The 24,121-nt window shown below is 34.6% G+C and overlaps 2 protein-coding genes across 8 annotated transcripts in view; one reads left to right on the top strand and one right to left on the bottom strand.

Annotated features, from left to right (window-relative positions):
* ZNF711 (ZFX family zinc finger ZNF711) overlaps positions 1–7,386 on the top strand; it is a 28,594-nt gene extending 21,208 nt beyond the window's left edge. For all 6 annotated transcript variants that reach the window (XM_086387996.1, XM_086387994.1, XM_086387993.1 and 3 more), the window contains 3 exons: positions 2,640–2,687; positions 4,030–4,173; positions 4,739–7,386. In XM_086387996.1, coding sequence (XP_086244122.1) covers positions 2,640–2,687; positions 4,030–4,173; positions 4,739–5,916 — 1,370 coding nt within the window. In that variant the 3' untranslated portion in view covers positions 5,917–7,386. The remainder of the gene's footprint in view (positions 1–2,639; positions 2,688–4,029; positions 4,174–4,738) is intronic.
* A 4,416-nt stretch (positions 7,387–11,802) lies between these two features.
* Positions 11,803–24,121, bottom strand: part of POF1B (POF1B actin binding protein) — a 99,325-nt gene continuing 87,006 nt past the window's right edge. For both annotated transcript variants that reach the window (XM_086387999.1, XM_086387997.1), the window contains 4 exons: positions 23,197–23,325; positions 22,305–22,387; positions 14,600–14,714; positions 11,803–12,881 (listed from right to left, as the gene is read on the bottom strand). In XM_086387999.1, the coding sequence (XP_086244125.1) occupies positions 12,876–12,881; positions 14,600–14,714; positions 22,305–22,387; positions 23,197–23,325 (333 nt within the window). In that variant the 3' untranslated portion in view covers positions 11,803–12,875. The remainder of the gene's footprint in view (positions 12,882–14,599; positions 14,715–22,304; positions 22,388–23,196; positions 23,326–24,121) is intronic.

The following is a 24,121-nucleotide window of genomic DNA, read 5'->3' on the forward strand; positions in this document are numbered from 1 at the left end:
TCTTTTTAAGGCTGAGTGATATTCCATTGTATATATGTACCACATCTTTATCGATTCATCTGTCGATGGGCATCTAGGTTGCTTCCATGTCCTAGCTATTGTAAATACTGCTGTTGCAAACATTGAGGGTACATGTGTCTTTCTGAACTGTGAGATTGCTGGGTCACATGATAGTTTTATTCCTAGTTTTTAAAGGAATCTCCATACTGTTCTCCATAGTGGCTGTATCAGCTTACATTCCCACCAACAGTGCAAGAGAGTTCCCTTTTCCCCACATCCTCTCCAGCATTTGTTTGTGGATTTTTTGATGATGCCCACTCTGACTGGTGTGAGGTGATACACTTACTGTAGTTTTGATTTGAATTTCTATAATAGTGATGCTGAACATCTTTTCATGTGTTTGTTGGCCATCTATATGTCTTCTTTGGAGAAGTGTCTGTTTAGATCTTCTGCCCATTTTTTGATTGGTCATTTTTCCGGTATTGAGCTATATGTGCTGTTTATACACTTTGGAGATTAATCCTTTGTCAGTTGTTTCATTTAAAATTATTTTCTCTTATTCTGAGGGTTGTCTTTTCATCTTGTTTATTGTTTTATTTGTGGTGCAAGAGCTTTTAAGTTTAATTAGGTCCCATTTGTTTATTTTTGTTTTTATTTCCATTACTCTTGGAGGCAGATCACAGAGGATCTTGCTGTGATTTATATTCGAGAGTGTACTTGCTATGTTTTCCTCTAAGAGTTTTATAGTTTCTTGCCTTACCTTTTAAGTCTTTAATCCATTTTGAGTTTATTTTTGTGTGTGGTGTTAGGAAATATTGTAGTTTCATTCCAAGTAGCTGTCCAGTTTTCCCAGCACCACTTATTAAAGACACTATCCTTTCTCCATTGAATATTCTTGCCTCCTTTGTCAAAGACAAGGTGCCCATAGGTGCATGGGTTTATCTCTGGACTTTCTATCTTGTTCCATTGGTCTATATTTCTGTTTTTGTGCCAGTACTGTACTATCTTGATGACTGTAGGTTTGTAGTATAGTCTGAAGTCAGGAAGGTTGATTCCTCCAGCTGTTTTTCTTTTTCAATATTGCTTTGGCTATTTGGGGTCTTTTGTGCTTCCATGCAAATTGTGAAATTGTTTGTTCTGGTTTTGTGAAAAATATATTGGTAGTTTGATAGGGATTACATGGAATCTGTAGATTACTTAGGGTAATATAATCATTTTCACATTGTATCTCTCCATCTGTTTGTGTCATCTTCGATTAATAGTTTTCTGCATACAGGTCTTTTGTCTCTTTAGGCAGATCTATTCCTAAGTATTTTATTCTTTTTGTTATAGTGGTGAATGGGCTTGTTTCATTAATTTCTCCTGATTTTTCATGTTAGTACATAGGAATACAAGGGATTTTTGTGTATTTTATATCCTGCAACTTTATTATATTCATTGGTTAATTCTAGTATTTTCTGGTGACATCTTTAGGGTTTTCTATGTATAATATCATGTCATCAGCAAGCAGTGAGAGTTTTACTTCTTTTCCAATCTAGATTCCTTTTATTTCTTTTTCTTCTCTGGTTGCTGTGGCTAGGTCGTCCAAAACTATGTTGAATAACAGTGGCAAGAGTAGGCACCCTTGTCTTGTTCCTGGTCTTAGAGGAAATGCTTTCAGTTTTTCACCGCTGAGATTAATGTTTGCTGTGGGTTTGTCATGTATGGCCTTTATCATATTGAGGTATGATCCTTCTTTACCTACTTTCTAGAGAGTTTTTATCATAAATGGGTGATTTTTGTGAAAAGCTTTCTCTGTATCTATTGAGAGATGATTATATGATTTTATCTTTCAATTTATTAATAATATATATCACATTGATTTGGGTATATTGAAGAATCCTTGCATCCCTGGGATCAAGCCCACTTGATCGTGATGTATGATCCTTTTAAAATGTTTTTGGATTCTGATTGCTAGAATTTTGTTGAGGATTTTTGCATCTATGTTCATCAGTGACATGCTTAGTCACTCAGTTGTGTCTGACTCTTTGCAAACCCTTGGATTGTACCCACCAGGCTCCTCTGCAATGGGGATTCTCCAGGCAAGAATACTGGAGTATGTTGCCATGCCCTCTTCCAGTGGATGTTCCCTACCCAGGGATTGAACTGAGGTCTCCCACATTGCAGGAAGATTCTTTACCATCTAAGCCACCAGGGAAGCCCAAGAACACTGGAGTGGGTAGCCTATCCCTTCTCCAGGGGATGTTCCCAGCCCAGGAATCAAACTGGGGTCTCCTGCATTGCAGGTGGATTTTTTACCAGCTGAGCTACCAGGGAAGCCCATCATCAGTGACTGGCCTGTAATTTTCTTTTTTTTGTGATATCTTTGTCTGGTTTTGGTATCAGGGTGATGATGGCCTCATAGAATGTCTACTCAGGTTTTATATAGAAAGTAAGGTTTTCCTATAAGTTAGTAGTTCCAAGAATGCTCAAAGCAGCCCTTACTTTCAGTGTGTGAAATTATCTAATCTATGGGAGTGGAAGACCTCAACAACAAAAAGTTTAATCAAAGGAATGGTGATTGATGTAAGATTTTGTAGATGCGATCCATTGATAATTGTTATACTCAATCAGTTTTTAATTTGTCTTTTTTTTTTAAGGAGATGAAAGAAGAGTTTCTCGAAGGTATGAAGATTGTCAGTCATCAGGTGAGAGAGCATTATATGTGAGATGTAAGTTAAGTAGCTGGTTTTGTATACTACTTGGTAGATAAAGAGTTATTAGTTTGTGTGTACAGACCCATTAGACTCTTATTTGCCTAAGTCATATCTAGTTAGTTATGAGTTTATTTCTTTAAGGAATTTTATTTAGAGACATAATGTGTGTTATTCTGTGAATGCAGTTCATTTTAGATTTACCTCAGGATTTCCCTTGAGGTCCACTGGTTAAGACTCCATGTGTCCACTGCAGGGGGTGCAGGTTTGATCCCTAATTGGGGAACTGAGATCCCACATGCCACATGATGTGGCCAAAAAGTAAAAAAAAAAAAACATTTCTTTTTCAAGATACAAATGTCAGGCCACTTACTGCATGGGCCATAAAAGGTTACTATGGAAAAAATTATAAAATAGACATTTTTCTGACATGAAAGTAAAAACTGTCCATGATATCAACCACTTGTTAATGTTCTCCTTGGGGTGGAACTATTTTCTTAATTTCTGTGCAGCCAGTAGATTTATATAGATGTTACATAAAACTCATGTGTCAGCTTAAGTATTTTTTAGTTTTAATATGCTTCATATAGTGTTTTTTATTCCATGCTTGATAATTCTTTTTATTTTCTTACACAGGGAGAATAAAGTATCTGACTATCTTGTTTCTAACCTTAGGAGGTTTTTCACTCTCTAAATTTAAATATAGATTTCAGGTGAATTAATGAGAGACATACATATCATAGCATTTAAGCTAAACAGTTTCTTGGGCTACGTTTTTAAACTAAATTGCATAACACAAGAGATTGTGAGAACTGATATTAAGTATTTTGTATACATTGAGTCCATTGAAATTTTGGTAAATTGCCTGTCACATTTATCTTAACTCTTAAAAAATCAATCTTACTACTTTTAGCATTAAGTAAACCATTTTGAAGCATAAATACAAGAAGTTGTTTTTTGTCATGTATTACACAGTTACCATGATTGTATTGGTTATCTGACATGTATAAATTAATTCTTTGCTAAATCTCTTTAATTTCATCAGTCTTCATTGGTGAGAAAATTGAGCTGATGTCAAGATTTTGTTCATGGTCATAAAATTCATTTTCTTACGTTTCATTTATCTGATCAGTTTGTTCCTTTAGAATGAATAAACTGGATATTTTAATTTCATATGGTATCATATTTTTGCATATTCACTTGAGAGATGAGTGTACTTTGTGAAATTTAGCACTTCAGTGGCAACTGAATGCCAAGTTTTCTCTAGTAATTCATCTAATCAAAATGAAAAGAGTATAAATATATATAGTTTAATGGTGTATTGATTTTTTTTCAGGAAATACTTTAGACTCAACATTAGAAAACAGAAGTAGTACAGCAGCACAGTACCTTCAAATTTGTGATAGCATCAATACAAATAAAGTACTTAAACAAAAAACCAAGAAGAGGAGAAGGGGAGAAACGAGGCAGTGGCAAACAGGTAAAATACTAATACATTGCTTTACGAATATTATAATTACTTGAAATGCAGTAGTATTTTTTGTAACCCAAGAATATAAGTCAGTTGTTTGTAGTGTAGTTAGTCCTACTTTCATATACTTGTGTTTGATCTAAGTATATGGGTTTTTAAAAAAATGTTTTACTGTTACTTAACTGTGCTTGTTTGCTTTTTACCCAGATGATGTTTTTCAAAAGAGAATTTTCAGGTTGTTACAAAGTGCATGTGATATAGCATTTTGGCAGATGAATGGTCTATAGTAGAGTGCTGCTCGTTATATTTTAGTGTGCTCAGTTCATTCGCTCAGTCACGTCTGACTTTGCGACACCATGGACTGCAGCACACCAGGCTTCCCTGTCCATCACTAACTCCTGGAGCTTTACTTTATTATAAATTGCTTTTAATCAACATCTTGTCTTACAGGATTTTATTCCACTAGTATAGTTCTCACATTGTGAATGTCAGCTAATTTTGCTGCATTTGTTGTAAAACCCTTTTAAAACAGTCTGGCCAAATGTTACAACTTCTATTTTTTTTTTTAATATAGCTGTTATAATAGGCCCTGATGGACAACCCCTGACAGTGTATCCTTGCCATATTTGCACAAAAAAGTTTAAATCCCGAGGATTCTTGAAAAGACACATGAAGAATCATCCTGATCATTTGATGAGAAAAAAATATCAGTGTACAGATTGTGACTTTACAACTAACAAGAAAGTGAGTTTCCATAACCATTTAGAAAGCCATAAGCTTATAAACAAAGTTGACAAAACCCATGAATTTACAGAATACACACGAAGATACAGAGAAGCAAGTCCACTGAGTTCAAATAAACTTATATTAAGAGACAAGGAGCCGAAGATGCACAAGTGCAAATACTGTGACTATGAAACTGCGGAACAAGGACTGTTAAACCGACATTTACTGGCTGTTCACAGCAAGAATTTTCCTCATGTTTGTGTTGAGTGTGGGAAGGGCTTTCGACATCCTTCTGAACTCAAGAAACATATGAGAACCCATACTGGTGAGAAGCCATATCAGTGTCAGTATTGTGTCTTCAGGTGTGCAGATCAATCAAATTTGAAAACTCACATTAAGTCTAAGCATGGTAACAATTTACCATATAAATGTGAGCATTGTCCCCAAGCATTTGGTGATGAGAGAGAACTTCAACGCCATCTGGATTTGTTTCAAGGACATAAGACACACCAGTGTCCTCATTGTGACCATAAGAGCACCAACTCAAGTGACCTTAAGCGGCACATTATATCTGTCCACACTAAGGATTTTCCTCACAAATGTGAGGTCTGTGATAAAGGTTTCCATCGCCCTTCTGAGCTCAAAAAGCATAGTGATATCCATAAGGGTAGGAAGATTCATCAGTGTAGGCACTGTGACTTTAAAACATCAGATCCATTTATTCTTAGTGGTCATATCCTTTCAGTTCATACTAAGGATCAGTCATTGAAGTGTAAAAGGTGCAAAAGAGGGTTCAGACAACAAAATGAGCTCAAAAAGCATATGAAGACACACAGTGGAAGGAAGATTTACCAATGTGAGTATTGTGAATACAGCACCACAGATGCATCTGGCTTTAAACGACATGTGATATCAATACATACAAAAGACTATCCACACAGGTGTGAATTCTGCAAGAAGGGATTCCGACGACCATCAGAAAAAAATCAGCATATTATGAGGCACCACAAGGAGGCTCTTATATAATAAGATCAATATAAAGAAAGAAGCTATTTAGAAACTATGACATGCTACATGGGAAGATAATTTCACAAACTGTTTCACCTGGTTACATAGCTTGATATTAAATTATAAATTTACATTCTTTTTATTAAAGATCTTAAAGTATTTGAATTGAGAGGGGATCTCAGCCCTTTGAAATTACTTAAAGAATTTAAGGAGCACCATAGAATGGTTGCAGAAAACCTTATTGTCTATTTAATGGTATAAACATAATTCAACTACAGAGGGGAAGAGCAAAGACAACCACTTTATTTGGCTGATCATACTAGAGACAGATCTTTCTGCAAAGATCATATCTAATTAAGGCAAACAAGCCTCACTTTTATGCAGTTTTATAAATGGGGTGGAAAAATAAAATGCAATCATCCATCAGTCACTTAGTCACTGAATCTTTATATGGTACCTGGAAATTTGAATTCCAGAAATGGCAAAAGTTTTGTGTATTCATTGAAAGAAATTTCACTGGAAAACAGGTTAGATTAATTCAGTACTATTTAGAAGGATTTCAGAGCTACTAAGGTTTTATTACAGGATAGGATGTTTAAAATACAGCATCTGTACTGAAGTCTAAATATTAAAGTTCCCCTTTTTTCTGATGTTCAAGTTGATTGATATTCAGTATGGTATATATGACAAAAGTATATTTGAGTCAAATGTGGCTTTCTAAAATGCATGCAACAGTAATGTTGCAAACAAAGCTAGCACTATATTTCTTAATGATACTAAGATTAAATTGAGAGAACACAGTTTTCTTAAATATTTAGTTTTTTTAGGACAGTCATAGCAAGTATGATTATTCCAGTCTTACTTGCTCTAATGTTTAAAGGTGCAATTTTATGCCATTATTGAAAATTTTGATTTTTAAAATCTATATACCATATTATTAACATACATTTTCAATGTGAGGCAGTATTTATGCAGTATTTAACAAAACACTATGCTGCCAATAGAGCTTAGAGGTGGATATTCAGTTTACAGTGTATAAAATATGCATCCTTTTAACAACACTTTATGTTAGCATGCTGCAAATAAACATGGCGCTTAATATAAAAAGCTGGTTTAGGGAAATTTAATGAAAATCCTGTTCATAAATGTAATGCATATGATGTGTACTTTTAAGTTTTAGTTGCTTCATGTTTACACTCAGCTGTTCAGCATAATTAAAATGTAATTTTACTTCATGCTATATTGTGGCTTTGTGTTTTAAATAATGTTCACCTTTCTGTTTTTGCACCAGGTAAGAATCAGTTCCTTGAGAATAAATTTTTTATCTTTCTTAATTCAGAATATTAAATTTGGAAAATCTAAAGTTGTGTGTCCTGTGGTTGTAAATGATGTACACGCTGTAAGATAAGATTGTCACTGTTAATGTGGGCTTATTATTTCTAAATGTTACTCATTGAAATGAGCATACAATAAAAAGCATTTATTGCACTTAAAGGCTTTATGAGTTTACTTAAAGTTGTGTTATAATGTCCATTCTTAAAAGACTTTTTACTTGAAATTGTTCTTAGGCATTTTTTGTCTGTAATTTAATGTTTTATACAATTTTGTGCATTAACAACATGAGCTAGGAATTTAAAGTTATGATGGCTATAGCATGATTATTCCTCAAATTTTTTTGTTAAAACCATGATGGAATGCTTTAAAGTTGCTCATCTTAAGACTTGAGACTTAGTATTATAGGGAAAACTAAAAATTCTTGGCCTGCTTAAGTAACATGATCCTGAAAAATGAATCTAATTATGTTTACCGTAGGCCAATATACTTCATTAAATCAAGGCTTTGGGAAAGATTCTGCAAATGAACATAGTAGTCAATGTTCAGTAGAATTCACGTACCTAGATATATAGCACTGTTGCTTAAGACTCTTTGTCAGTTGGGTTAATTATTCTTTAATGATCACTAAGAGAAAAAGCCATTACATGTTAGACCAATGCTTTAAGCTTTAATGTCTATAGAGTTTGTCTAGGGATAGTGTTAAAATACATATTCTAATTCTATAGGTGTGGGCTGGGGTCCGCTATTCTGCATTTCTATCAAGCTGCCAATGTGTTAACTACCATAGAAATAGTGAGGTGTTAGACAAAGCCCCCAGTGTAATTCTGGTACAATTTGGCAGCTTTGCTTAAACAACTACAAGTGAGTATAATGAGGAAATCCATACTGAGGACTTGGCATTTGAGCTGAGACTTGAGTGCCAAGAAAAAACCAGTCATGTGAAGATCTTGTGCAAGAGCATTCAAGGCAGAGAAACATACATGCAAATACAGACAACCTGAGATGGTACAAGCTTTGGCTGCATCATGGTGAAAGGAACTGATAAGTGATGAGACCTGTGAGAATTTGAAATAAGAAGTCATTGGAAGGGTTTAAGGAAAGGAGTGATGTGATTTACATTTTGAAAATCATTTTGGAGGCTGTGCGAAGAATGTATTGTAGAGGAGCCAAGGGAAGCAGGGAGCCATGTGGAGAGGTTATTCCACTCATTCATGGCTACAGTGGGGCTGAAGAAAAGCAAATAGATTCTCTTATTAACTGGATCTAGAAAACCTCAGCCAAGATAGAACAGATAAGAATTCAGCCCATGTTACAAACAAAAGATTGCCTTTAAAAATGCAGATTTTACCCGGACATGCCTATTTTATATGACCAAAAAAAAAAAAAGTCAAGTACCTTCACAAGAAGGAGGAATCATTTTGGAATTACTAAAAGAATAGGCACTTTTCTAGAATAGTTCAGGGTCATTACATGGAAATGGATTTGTCTGATTGTCACTTCCAAGTGGCCTATACCATGATAGAGAGGAAAATATTAAGAATTATTCAGGTAGCTCACGCAAAGAGTTGACTCATTGGAAAAAGACTCTAATGCTGGGAGGGATTGGGGGCAGGAGGCGAAGGGGACGACAGAGGATGAGATGGCTGGATGGCATCACTGACTTGATGGACGTGAGTCTGAGTAAACTCCGGGAGTTGGTGATAGACAGGGAGGCCTGGCGTGCTGCGATTCATGGGGTCACAAAGAGTCAGACACAACTGAGCTACTAATCTGATCTGATTCAGGTAGAGCTCTCAAATTCAATTAATGTCTCATACAGGAAAACCAGCAGTTTGAACCGTGACCTTCCCTTTAAGATATCTATGACATAAATTTTATTGCAGAAAACTTTCGACCATATACAATATAATGAACCCCTTTATAGCCATAGGCATTACCCAACTTAAGCAATCATTACTTACATGGTCAATTTTGATTGATTTTTTACTTTTCCTTACTCCTGCTTTAACTCACCTATACCTCATTGGTTTATTTTTATTCCCTATTGTTTTACTGGCTTATTTTGAAGTAAATCCCAGGCATAGTTTTAAGAATTTTTGAAGGAAGATATCACACAGTTCTTAAATACGCTTACTTCCAGAAAAAGAAGACATCTCACATGAAGGCAGGGGAACTAAACAATCTTCTTGGCCAGCTCTTTCTAGTTACCTTTATTGTGAGAACTGGCTAGAACTGGAATTCTATCAAATAAAACTTTTAGGACTCATAAGATTTCATTTAGAGAAAATGCAGAACTAGATTAGAACCCTAGAATATCACAAGATAATTCCACCCTGTCTTGCCAAAAGAATTAGCTTGTAAATTTGATACTGGTTAACAAAGTTCTCTTAGAACCTTGGAACCTCTTAGATAGGAACTGCCTATTGTTATTAGCGATCTAGAGGCCCTATAGAAGAACTTCTAGATTTTGTAGGGTCAAGGCTCTAGGACTAGGTATCTCAAAAATGTTTTCACCTGATTTGTTCCAGTTGCTAGGCCTCTCTCTTTGAGCATTACCCAAGTAACTATTCCAAAGGGAAACCTCCATTTTAAAATTTGGACCAGTTGGCAGTATTGGAACTATTTAACCCATAATGTAACTCCCAGCCACCCAGTCTAGATCCCAGCCTACCCATCATAACATAGCTGGCACATCAGACCCCTTTAGGAAACTACTTCAAAAAATTTATATATTGTCCCATTTTAAGAAATTGGTCTGATTTATTATATTTTGGCACACTTAGGGAGGGAGTATTCAATACTGATTCTGTTAGCAAACCAGCTATTAAAGTAATATGTTATAAAGTCTATCCCTTGACATAAAGAATGTCTGGAACATAAACTTTAATAACAAAAAAATGGGAAGGAAGCCAAACATAAAGACCCGGGACTTAATATTTCATATACAAGAGACTGATCCAAGACTACCAAGACTGCCTGGCTATCATGTAATTATGTCATATTACTATTCCAGTGTTCTTCTGTAGGCTTAAAAGTGGTATGTCTTGTTTTGTCACTAAAGATTAATGGTTTTATAATACAGATGTGGTGGTTTATTCTGTTATTTATTTTTTTAATATATTTTATTTATCCTAAGATGGATAAAAAAGTACTTTTGCATTTTTTTACTGGACAAAAAAGTACTGTGGAAATCCAATAAATTTAGTAATGGTGTCTGGTGGGGGAGAGACCTTGCAGGGAAGTCTTTTCACAGCTTATTATTTACTTTCATGGGTACTATGCCTGCACAATGTTATCTTTGTGGATTATAGTAATGAGAAAGAAGTGAGAATGACTTTTTGTTAAAGTGATCTAACTTGAGTGGTAGCATGCAATTTTTTGAGCTTTTATTTTGTCCCTTTTGTACTGTTTCTGTAGACAAAGTATTACAGTTAAAGCACCATTACAAAAATAGGAAGAATGTTTTATGGCATCTAGTTATGAACTTACTGAATTATGAAATTTAGAGGACTAGGTTCGTAAGCGAAGAAATTTCTCATTTTAAACAGAAAACTGCATCATTGAGAGGTCCAACTATGTTAAAGTGTTGTCTCTAGTAATCTACATCAGAGTTTTCTATTGTGGTGCTTGTTAGCCTAACATAAACATTCATGTGAATAGTAACTTTCTGACCAAAATGTACAGGTAAGCTAAACATCCATACTGCATGTTTCCTACTAGGACTTCCACAAAAACCATATAGATACATATTTTATTTATACATTTAAATTAACTTTGCATGTCATTGCACAGTCTCCCATTTTATTCAACATCTAAAGTAAAATATGCTGGAACAAAATTTAGATAAACAAGCATTCCTCACCTGACAATATCTGCAGTTTTCAGAGATAAGCTGTGTGAAACTTAGGAAAACAATCACATGTTTCTATTGAACTTAATCAAAAATTAGAAAAGAAATACATACATATAACTGTGTTAAGTATAATAATCACCTTGTTATAACCCCCCATTCTCTCACTATGCATGGATCAAGTGAGCCCAAATTTTGGGCACTGTTATTTTTATATGAGTAGTTTAGGAAAATCACATTTATTCTAATTTTAAAAGTTATTGTAGCACTTTTCTATCAGGCTACTAAAAACTTACACTTACATAATGTATAATGGGGAGATAACAAGGCATAATTTTGTTACAGTTACATATATGAGTAGTTAGCAGAGGAGAAATTTCTGTTGTTCCTATACTAAGGGAATAAAGATAAGGACTATATAGCTCATTCTGTTACAAAACACTAATAAGATTAGAATTGTACCAACCCACATTACAGAGCTTAACATTTTAGTCAGAATATTAGGAAAATAAGGCTTTTTGCTTCGTATCAAGACTAACTTGAATATTTATATAAATATTAAAAACATTTTTCTCTTCATTTGTGGTTTGATTCAGTATAGTTCCTCATATGTTCCTATCTTAACAGTTTCTTAGTATAATGGATAATTATTAGAATATAATTATAAAGAATGACAGAATTATATATAGATATTTGCAAAGACATTTCAGTGCAAAACCTCATTCACATATAAATCCAAATTTATTTGTTACCTGAATCTATACTTTGTCAAATACAAACATTTTAATTTTTGCTAATTCTTAACTTTAACCAAAGGGGTTGAAATTTTAAAAGTTCATTCATATCTACTAATATATTTAGAAAATACTTTAGTTCACTTTATAAGATCATTAGAACCCAGTTAATCAACCAACTTCAAAGTACATTAAATATTTTATGATAAGATTTCTTTCTCCCAAGTAGAATACAGATATCAAGTGTTTCACTTTTACACAGTATTTCAATGTTGTTTTGTCTACCACTATTTTTAAAAAAAGACCACCTTCCTTCCACTCTCTACTGCAATATAGTGTTATTTGTTTTTAAGAAAGTGGGTGTGCTCATTTGGGGCTGATATGCTTCAAAAGACGGATTTGCCAAGCCACTGACAAGTACTTAGACCCATAATACCATAATGTACAATCTAGTAGACTTAGGTATTTTTTAAAATATTATCCCACTCCCCTAATAAATGAAATTAACCACCACCTTTGATTTAGTTTTATCTCAAAGAAGTATAAATGTAACTCCTTTGTACATGTAATAAATTATCTATTTTAATCACAAGGTTTAATATGAGAAAAACAAATATATTCTGTATATACCATGCACTAAACTGTTTCTTTTAATTCAATAATATTGCTTTTTGTTGTTGTCATTAAAAAATAGTATTTGCTCCTTCAGCTAAACTGCATTCTAATATCATAGGAAAACTTCTAGTGAGATAACTTGTAAAATCTCTACCCCCAAAAAATTAACTCTGTCTAGGAAGCACCCTATTGAAAAAGAGTGGATTAAGTCCTGCAGTTTGTAATTGAGTTTTAAAAATTAGTATGTTGCTATATTGAATACAAAAATGTGATAGAAAGGATTCAGGCCTTATAAATGGCTGGAGAAACTGTCATCTGTATAACTAATTAATTCCATTAGACTTGCAGGGTTATAGCATGGCTTAAATATTGATTGGCTTTTGTTATGAAAAAGTAAAATACTAATGAAGACACAAAAAAATTCCTTTGAGCTGGAGATTCATTCATGGCTAGAAAAGAAAAAAAATAATTTAGAACTGGCTTATAATTAAGACATTATAATTATATGAACAAAGTTATAAAAACTATGTACATTGATATGAATAATACCAAAGGAAATACATGGCACTGTTTGGTACTTTTTTATATGTATAGTCAATGACACAATGATTTATCTGACTTTAGTCAAGGTATAGTTTTCAAATGACTTTAAGCACAGAGGAGGAAGATTTAAGTAGATTTACTCCTTGGTGTCATATTTAGAGGTTAAATATATCCAAAAGTCTCTGTTGATAAATACACATCTATCATCTGTAAACTTAAATATATTTTGAACTTGCTAATAGTATCTAGTACCTTCAAATATCAAATTTGATGTTCATTGCCATATGCTATTAATGAAGGGAAATGTAACTACTATTATTCTGTAGACCTTTATTTGGCAGGTCCTCACATCCCAGGGACGGGGGAGCCTGGTGGGCTGCTGTCTATGGGGTCCGCACAGAGTCAGACACGACTGATGCGACTTAGCAGCAGCAGCACATCTATGCCACCTCTGGGGAATAATAGTAATAAGTAATTCTCAATAATTAATGACCTAAGAAATATATTAAAATATATTTCAAAGTTCAAATTATTTTAATTTAGGGTTACTGAATGTTGGTTGCTTCCACTGATGATATATAATCATATATACATGATTAATGATTTGACCATAGTTAGAGAAGGGCTTCAGAGTTAACAGCTTTTTGAATTTTTTTTAGTTTATTCAAATATTTGAGCTTGTTCAACCAAAAGATAATTGTTCAAAGTGAGTTAACAGGTGTTTAATTTTATTAATTATATCTGCAGTAATTTATTAATTATACACCTCCAGTATTTTATTAACTATAAATCTACATTTAAAATTTTCCTCAAAAGGTTCTACAGAATAGTTGATTGACATATATTTATCTGTTGCTAATCATGATATACTTAGGCATTTTAAGACTTTTATTGAAATATAATAAACTTAGAAGTAGTACACATATAGGTGTACAACTAAATGAATTTTCCTAAACTCAACACATATATGCAACCATTAGTCAGATCAAGAAAGAGCATATTATTATTACCCCAGTAGTCCTCCTTATTGGAGAAGGCAGTGGCCGCCCACTCCAGTACTCTTGCCTGGAAAATCCCATGGACAGAGGAGCCTGGTGGGCTGCAGTCCATGGGGTCGCAAAGAGTTGGACACGACTGAGCGACTTTACTTTCACTTTTCCCTTTCATGCATTGGAGAAGGAAATGGCAACCCACTCCAGTGTTCTTGCCTGGAGAATCCCACGGATGGCGGAGCCTGGTGGGCTGCCGTCTGTGGGGTCGCACAGAGTCGGACACGACTGAAGTGACTTAGCAGCAGCAGTCCTCCTTATGTTTCCTTCCAATTGGGTGCCAACCCTCAAAGAAAACCAACCACTTCCTGACTTTTAAAACCATAGATTAGTCTTACCTGCTTTCAGTACTTAAGATTTTAACATAAGAAAAAGGCTGTCGTTATCATAGTGTTAAAAATCAGATTCTATATAGTTTTACAATGTCCTACAATGTGCAGGGCAGTCACCCACATCAAATTATCCAGCCCCAAATATTAATAGTGCTGAGGCTGAGAAACTCTGCTAACCAAATGCAATGGCCTTAGGATTTTTTCTCCATAATTATATATTCTAGAAATGTCCCATGAACTTACACAAGTCCATTTGTCTTCTGTTTTCTCAATCACAATAGTTTTTGTATCACTACCTGGCGGTATATATTCATAGTCATCATACAAGAGGCCTAGGATTGGATACTGTGTCCTATACCTATATAGAAAAACAAAAGTTAGTTTATAGGCTGGACAAGAAAATAATTTCATTACTTTTTAGTCATTCCTACTTTGTCTTTCCTTATTTAATTTGGCTCTGAATGACTTTTAACTTTTTCTAAAAAGAAAATCTCCTCTTAGTGTACACAGATTTACTACTATTATTTTCAAGAGAACAAGAGGGAAGTATTTCTGCTTCTGGCAATGATGGATCACTGGCAGCACAAGACAATGATCCCAAAGAAGGGAAACAAATGGCATGAGCCCTACAAGTGCCTACCACACTGCCTGGAGTGAGAATTTGTAGAACAGAATACCAGACAGGAGAGAGCTATACAGTTGGAGAGAGGTGAAGGGATCTGTAGAGCATTCCCCTACAAGTCTTTGGGTGAGTACTGATCAGTATAGGCATGTGAAAAAGCTACTGAGGCTGGGGTAAGAACCACTGAAGAGGAACAGTCTTAAAATATTTGGCAAAACTAATACAATTATGTAAAGTTTAAAAATAAAATAAAATTAGAAAAAAAAAAAAATTCCTGGAGTTCACCTGGTGAAGGGAACTCCAGTCTGTGTTCCAGTAACCAGAGTGAAAAGACTTCCTAATACTTGAGGGCATCAGGCAAATACTACAAAACACTACTACTGCCTTAGTAGTGGGATGACCTGGTCCTAGACTGCAAGTTGTTCTAAGAGTTTAAAAACAAAACTTGAAATTATTACACTGTTTCCAAATAACCTAACCTCATCTCAGAACAAACCTCCTAAATTCTTAGTGTTATAAAAAATATCCAGAACTCAAATATGTAAAATCAAAATATATGGCATTCAATATGAAATCAGTAGGTATGGAATGAAGCAGGAATATATGAATAATGATGAAGAAAAAAGTGAATTAGAAACAAACCAAGAAATGACAAATAAGCAAGGTTTCATCTACTAGAAATATAAAGAAATATATAAAGTGTATAATTAGTAAGTTGGAGGAAAGCATGAACACAGTGAGAAAGATTGAAAATACAATGATCTACATCAGATTTATAAAGATGAAATTAATGTTGTGTGGGATTAACAACAGATTAGGCACAGAAGAAAATCCTACTAAATTTGAAGACATCAGGACAAATTATCCAAAATCAAACACAAGAGAAAAAAAAAAAAAAGACTGAAAAAGATATACAGAGTATGAGTTAGCCATGTAAAATATCAGGTGCCCTCATATATGCATAATTGAAGGATTACAGGATATAGGATTATATATCCTCGATTATAGGATTAGCAGGAGAAAAAAATAGTTGAAGAAATAACGATATAATTCTTTCCAAATTTGATAGAAACTAAACACAGAGATCCAAGAAGCTCAATGAAGAACAAGAAAAATAATGATGAAGAAAAACACATAGAGGCACATCATTATCAGATTGCTGAAAACCAGTGATAAAGTATCTCATAAATAGGAAAAAAAGCATTACTAAGAGAAATAATCATAAAATTAACATCAAACTTCATATTAGACATAATGAAAGTCAGAAGACAGTGGAATGACAGCTTTAAAGTACTGGAAGTACCAGTTACTATTCTACATACAGCAAAAATAACTTTGGATAATAAAGGCAAAATTACAACTGTTTTCAGACATAAAAAGCCAAGAAAAGTCTTCACCAGCAGAACAGTATGGTGAGAAATACTGAAGTATGGAAAATGATTATCAGATGGTAATTTTGAATCTAAGCAAAAGAATGAACAGCACTAGAAATGATACATATGTGAGTAAATTTAAAACATTGTTTTTCATGTTTTAATATTTTAAAAATAATTTTTACTATTTAGAGCAATATAATACTGTATATGAAGGTTTAAAATATATGTAAAAGTAAATATAGATAACAGAAATAGCAAAAAGATCATGGGAAAATGGAAGTATACTACCATAAAATTTCTATGCTACATGTGATGAGATACATTATTGAGGACAAACTGTGATAATATAAAAAAGAATACTTTAAAACTTACAGCAGTCATAAAAAAAGAAATATACCTAATAAACCAATAAAACAGATAAAATACAATAATGAAAATAACTTCAAGAATATCACTAAAATTGATATAGTTCTAACCAGATTGCTTAGCAAACAAAGAAAGCACACAATTTAAAGATATCAAGAAAGATATCACCTCATATCTGTCTTAAAATGGCTATTATCAAAAAGACAAGAAATAGCAGGTGTTGGCAAGGGTGTGGAAAAAAGGGAAACTTTTGCACTGTTGGTGGGAATGCAAACTGGTGCAACATGTGTATACTTGTGGTGGATTCATGTTGATATATAGCAAAACCAATACAATATTGTAAAATTAAAAAATAAAAAAAAAAACAGTATTGAGGTTCCTCAAAAAATTAAAAATAGAACTATCATATGATCTAGCAATTTAACTTCTGGGTATTTAAAAGAAGGAAATCAAAACACTAAAAGGTATCTGCACTCTAATGTTCATTGTGACATTATTTACCAATAGTCAAGACATAAAATCAGTGTAAGTGTCCATCAGTGTTAGAATGGATAAATAAAGTATTGAAGCAACCTAGATGTCCATCAGCAGATGAATGGATAAGAAAGCTATGGTACATATACACAATGGAGTATTACTCAGCCATTAAAAAGAATACATTTGAATCAGTTCTAATGAGGTGGATGAAACTGGAGCCTATTATACAGAGTGAAGTAAGTCAGAAAGAAAACCACCAATACAGTATACTAACGCATATATATGGAATCTAGAAAGATGGTAACAATAACCCTGTATACGAGACAGCAAAAGAGACACTGATGTATAGAACAGTCTTTTGGACTCTGTGGGAGAGGGAGAGGGTGGGATGATTTGGGAGAATGGCATTTAAACATGTATAATATCATATATGAAACGAGTCACCAGTCCGGGTTTGATGCACGATACTGGATGCTTGGGGCTGGTGCACTGGGACAACCCAGAAGGATGGTACGGGGAGGGAGGAGGGAGGAGGATTCAGGATGGGGAACACATGTATACCTGTGGTGGATTCATTTTGATATATGGCAAAACCAATACAATATTGTAAAGTTAAAAAATAAAATTAAAAAATTAAAAAAATATGTATTGTATATTCAAGACACACACATACACACACACTGGAATATCATTCGGCCAAAAAATAAAGGAAATCCTACCATTTACAACAGAATGGATTGACCTTGAGGGCATTATGCAAAATGAAATAAGGCAGACAGAGACAGACAGATACCATATTATCTCACTTGTACGTGGGATCTAAAAAAGAAAAACCTCATAGGTAAAGAGAACATATTGCTGGTTGCCCGAGGTGGAGGAGTGGGGGGTGGGCAAAATGGGTGAAAGTGGTCAAAAGGTACAAACTTCCAGTTACAAAATAAATACATTGGAATGTAATGACAGGTATGGTAACTATAGTTAATAAAACTGTATTGTGTATTTGAAAGTTGCTAAAAGATTAGATCTTTAAAAGTTCTTATCACAAAAAAAATTTGTAACTATGGATGGTAATGGGTATTAACTAGACTTATTATGGTGATCACTTAGAAATATATACATAGTGAACCACTGTGTTGTATATCCAAAACTAAAATAATGTTATACGTTTATATCACAATTTTTAAAAATTTAAAGAGAAATCTTTTGTCTTGAAAACATAAAAAGGGGTATGATGACAAAAGAACAGTCACAGAAGACCTCAGATATCCCCAAAAAAGACTTAATAAAAACCCTCTGCATAATTGGGTAGGACTAAAAGAAAAAGAAGAAATCAGGATGAGGCCTGCACCATTGGGAGGGAGCTGTGAAGGAAGAAAGTTTCCCACACCTTGAGAAGTCTCCTCACCAGTGGAAAGATCATACTGGACAGAGGGAGACTTTTGGAGCCTAAGAGGGAGAGAGCAGCAACAGGTTTGTGGAAGGCAAAAGTAACCTACACAGAGGGTCAGCACTGCCAATCTATGTTCTCCAACTTGAGACACTCTTCTGTCAGTGAGAGGGGGGCTTGGGTGCTGAAGTTCAGATTTCAGAGCTCAATCTCAGGGAGAGGACCAGGGTTAGGTGTGGAAACTACACCTAACTAGGTTTAGGTGTACTAGGAAGAAGCCTGAGCCCACCAGAGAAAGAAGGCACCATTACTGGGAGGCACATGAGGAGAGGGGTGGGACCACCATAAGAGCTTCTTTGCCTGTGAGTGCTCCCAGGCACAGTACACTGCCTAGAGGAGGCCTGGGGACTGGCATGGGTCACCATCACCATCTTGGGCTCCAGAGGCAGACACTGGCCACCTCTTCCAGACCTGCAGGCAGATGCTGGAACTGCCCTGCTGTCCCAGGAGAGCATGGATAGCTCTTGCTACTAGGAAATCCATGAGTGAGTTCCAGGAGCTGTCCCATTGTCCTGGGAGCGTATAGGTAAACTTGCTTCTCTAAAAAATCCATCAGTGGGAGTCAGGACCTGCCTATGCTGTCCTAGGAGGACACAGATAGCTCCCCCTACTAGGAAATCTGCCCAAAGGGGCTGAAACCAGGGGATGTGTGACTAAGGAAGAAGTGGTGAAATCTCTCTTAGCAGCTGTGAAAACTTCAGTTACATCTCCACTGATAGCTTCCTAAATTCAGTGCATGTGAAACATCTGAAAGGACAAGTGTTCTTGTAGCTGGGAGGGGTCTAACTTAGCAGCTGTGGGCTTTGTGGGCATGTACATGTGAAGGTTGGGGCAGACCAGAATATGAGCTGTCTCTGTAGTTCCCATGGTGGGTCCAGGTGCATAGCTGATGCAGTCCTAGGACCTGACTTCAGTGGATCTGAGCCAATGGCCTGATGAAAACAATGCCTAAGAGTCACCAGGGCCAGTTGCTTGCATGCCCACAGTTAAGGTGGGACCAAGAACACCACCAACAATATTGTACTTTGTAAGCTCAGGCAAAAGGGGACACAACAGAGCACATTGACAGGTGAACACCTCCAGAGGAGGAATACTCAGTGGCTTCTCTCCCAGTGGGAGTGCTTCAATCCTATCTATCTTATACCACAGATCAGAAACACAGCTAAGAAACAGATCTGGGGGTCTCTACTCTGACAACTAGGGAAGAGACCCCACCCCTGACAGGGCAGTGACAACCAAATAGCAATATCTAGGACACGCAACATGTAGGGCAAGCTCTGATCACCCTATCAAGGGGATAATGGAACAAGCCTCTGGACCAACCTCACCCACAAGGAAGCAGACACCAGAAGCAAGAGGAACCATGATCATGCATACTGTGGGAAGGAGACCATAAACAGTAAGTGACAAAATGAGATGACAAAGAAATATGTTACAGATGAAGAAGCAAGATAAACTTCTACAAAAACAACTAAATGAAGAGGAGACAAGCAATCTATCTAAAATAGAATTTGGAGTAATAATGATAGTAAAGATGTCCCAAGATCTCGGAAAAAGAATGGGGGCAGAGATCAAGAAGATGCAAAAAATGTTTACCAAAGACCTAGAAGAACTAAAAAACAAATAAACATAGATGAACAAGACAACTGAAATAAATACACTGGAAGGAAAAAATAGCAGAGTAACTGAGGCGTAAAAACAGATAAGTGACCTGGAAGACAGAATGGTGAAAATCTCTGCCACAAAGCAAAGAAAAAAGAATGAAAAGAAATTAGGACAGTCTCAGAGACATTTGGGACAACATTAAATGCACTGACATTTGAATTAAAAGGGTTCTGGAAGAAAAAGAGAAAGGGCCTGAGAAAATATTGGAAGAGATTATAGTTGAAAACTTCCCTAACATGGGAAAGGACATAGTCACCCAAGCCCAGGAAGTGCAGAGTCACATATGGGATACACCCAAGGAAGAACACACGGAGACACATATTAATCAAACAAACAGAAATTAAATACAAAGAAAAAATATTCAAATAAACAAGGTGAAAGTAACAAACGACATATAAAGGAATCCCCATAAGGTTATCAGCAGATTTTTCAGCAGAAACTCTGCAGGCCAGAAGAGAGTGGCAGGATATATTTGTAATGAAAGGGGGAAAAAACCTACAACCAAGAATACTCTACCCAGAAAGGGTCTGATTCAGACCCAACAGAGAAATCAAAAGCTTCACAGACAAACAAAAGCTAAAAGAATTCAGCACCACCAAACCAGCTTTGCAACAAATGCTAAAGGAAACTTCCTAGGCAAGAAACACAAGAGAAGAGAACAAAAGAGGAAAGGAAGGGAGAAAAGACCTACAAAACAAACCCAAAACAATTTATAAAATATCAATAGGAACATAAAAGTTGATAATTACCTTAGATGTAAATGGATTAAATGCTCCAACCAAAAGACATAGACTGACTGAATGGATACAAAAACAAGACCCATGTATATACTGTCTACAAGAGACTCACCTCATACCTAGGGACACATACAGACTGAAAGTGAGGGAGTAGAAAAAAATGGTCCATGAAAATGGAAATCAAAAGAAAGCTGGAGTAGCAACATTCATATCAGACAAAATAGACTTTAAAATAAAGACTGTTACAAGAGACAAGGAAGAACACTACAAAATGATCAAGGGATCAATCCAAGAAGACATAACAATTGTATATATTTATGCACCCAATATAGGAGCAACTCAATATATAAGGCAAATGCTAACAGGTATAAAGTGGTGCAGCTGCTTTGGAAAAATTTAGGAGTTCTCCAAAAAGTTAAACAGAGTTACTATGTGCTCAGCAATTCTACTCCTAGGTATATACTTAAAAGAAATGAACACATATTTATACACAAATTTGAACACAGATATTTACAATAGCATTGTTCAAAACTGAAAACAGCCCAAATTTCCATCAATTGATGAATGGATAAATAAAATGGTATATACATCCATAAAATGGAATACTATTTAGTAACAAAAATCAATGAAATACTGACACATGCTAAACCACAGATGAATCTTGAAAACATGCAAAGTGAAAGATTTCGGTTTCCAAAGATTACATTTTGCATTATTCCATTTATATGAAATATCCAAAGTTGATTGTTGCTGAATGTATTCATAAAGAGTCACTTTCTATTTGATTTTGCAATGTAAGTTATGGTCATATTGATTACATAAGAAGAGATGCTGCCTAAGAATAATGATGTCTATGCAGGAAAGAACAGAGCCAAAAGATAAAGACAGATTTCTGAAGACATATTTTGATCACACAAATCCATTTGGACAACAAGCAATCCCAGTTAAGTGGATTAACCAATTCCCAGTTTAAGCTGCGTTTCTGGCATGTACAACTGAAAGAGTCCTGACTAATATGGTTGGTTAAACAATGAATTATTTGCTTTTTACTTTCATTGTATTTAATGCATTATAAATACAGTGAAAGTGTGCTGTTGAATTTTATCGTCTTTTTGTGAACATTCATTCCTCAGTAGAATTACTGGCCAGCAGAAAACATCAAATTCTGTCTAGGGGTGTATATATCAAGTAAACATGCTACAACTTGGATTATAACATAACCAAAATCATATCCAAATTTCATTAAAAATAACATTACTTTTTAGTTGTAATAGTTGTCCTTCCACCACTGGAGGGTTGGTTATGAGATGAATATATTTCTTGTCTCAACTTTGAGAGTTCCTTAGAAATAAAAGACAATATAACCATTTGAAAACAGTACAAACATGAGGTAAGAGGTATTTCTGATCATTTAACAAGGTTCTAAGAATAATTTTTCCCTTCCTTTTTAGCCTTGAGGTAAGAATATTCCAATCCTACTTGTTGAATTCCATATAATCTTGCTTCATGATACCTAATTAAGTTACATTATAAGTCTCTGCAAGAATCCACTAACTGGTATAGGATTTCTGTACTTAAGGGATAACATGAGATAGAATGGGCATGATTCTCAAGGTGAATATGTGAAAATTTCTGTGGCAAAAGATTAAAAAGTATAACTATAGCAGAAAAGCATTGAAACTGCAATATGGGAACAGATATTGTTTCCTAAGAGATAATCTATTACTGAACATTACTACAAGTACCATTTGTTCAATAACAGCAATACGATATTAACCACTATTTTGGATACTTTGTTCCTTCAGTACCTATTTTATAACAGAACTTGGGCTATATACTATACTCATAGAAAGGAATATAACAAAGTCCCTTACTGAAGAAACTCAGTCTTATTGGAAGTTTCATTGCTAATGAAGTAGAAAATCAACATTTTAAAAATATTAAAAGCATAATATTTTTTGCTTCAATTCTATCTTTCCTTTGAATTATTTCTCCTGAAATAGAGCCTTTTACTTCTTCATAGTCATTCACATTCTTCTTTATGAATAAATTAAGTCTTGGAAATATGTCTTTTCTTAGTTTGTGGAAATTATTTATCCCACATGGCTGAGTTGTATGGTTCCTCTCCACCTTGACCCCTTCTCTGTTACCTCTGACTGACGCTTTATAAGGGAATCTTTCTCTTCCAGCAAACTTGTCAGTTCATGAATCTTGAATTGAAAATCATTGCAGCTTCCTTCTCTTCTTGAAACATCTTTTTGGTACTGATTTAATTGAGTCTAAGGATTTAAAAAGAACTTAGAACTATTATAATTCTCATTTAACAAAATGGATAACTGAGTTCCAAAGAGGTTAAGTGGCAGAAAGTCATAAAGCTAGTTATGAAATGAAGAGTAAAATACCAATAGTTATAAACATTTGAAGTTTTATGAATGTTGAATACAAATTGAAATACCAATTAGGAATTTCTCACTTTTTAAAGTTGACTTTACTATTTAGGCTTAGGCATTATGTAAGTAAAAATCCTAGGCAACAGAATTAAAATAAAGCTAAGAAAACAGGTACTTTATATTCCTTCAAATACTAATTAAGGAAAAGTCAGTAACTAATATTATATCATGATTTGCACTTAACAACATATTCCTCCTGCATAACTTCTCTCAGTGCTCACAGCAGCCCTCTGAGATAAGTGTTATTATAAACCTTATTTACAAAACAGGTAAATGAGGTCCAGAGATGTTAAATCATACAAAGGAGCAACAGCTAGTAAGCAACACAGCTGCAACTCCATGACAGGTCTTCTGACTCCAAATCCTGTTCATTTCCTTCTTTACTGTATTATGTATGCACAGATGACTGTTATGTTAAAGTGTTATTAGTAACATTCTGATGGAAAAGAAACCAGTGGAGGAAATCTGCAAGAAAAGTTGATTTCCTTTTGAACAAATTCTATTTTGTTTCATTTTGATTTTTGGTAAAGACTATACATTATATTTGCAAAAAAAAACCTATGTGGTCAATTTTTATATTAAAATATTTGAGTTATATAACTACAATTAGTAATTGTAATTACTA

The sequence above is a fragment of the Bos grunniens genome, chromosome X, assembly GCF_055505025.1.
Source record: "Bos grunniens cultivar Pamir isolate PY7600 chromosome X, Bosgru_T2T1.0, whole genome shotgun sequence".
In the NCBI taxonomy this organism is placed as follows: domain Eukaryota; kingdom Metazoa; phylum Chordata; class Mammalia; order Artiodactyla; family Bovidae; genus Bos; species Bos grunniens.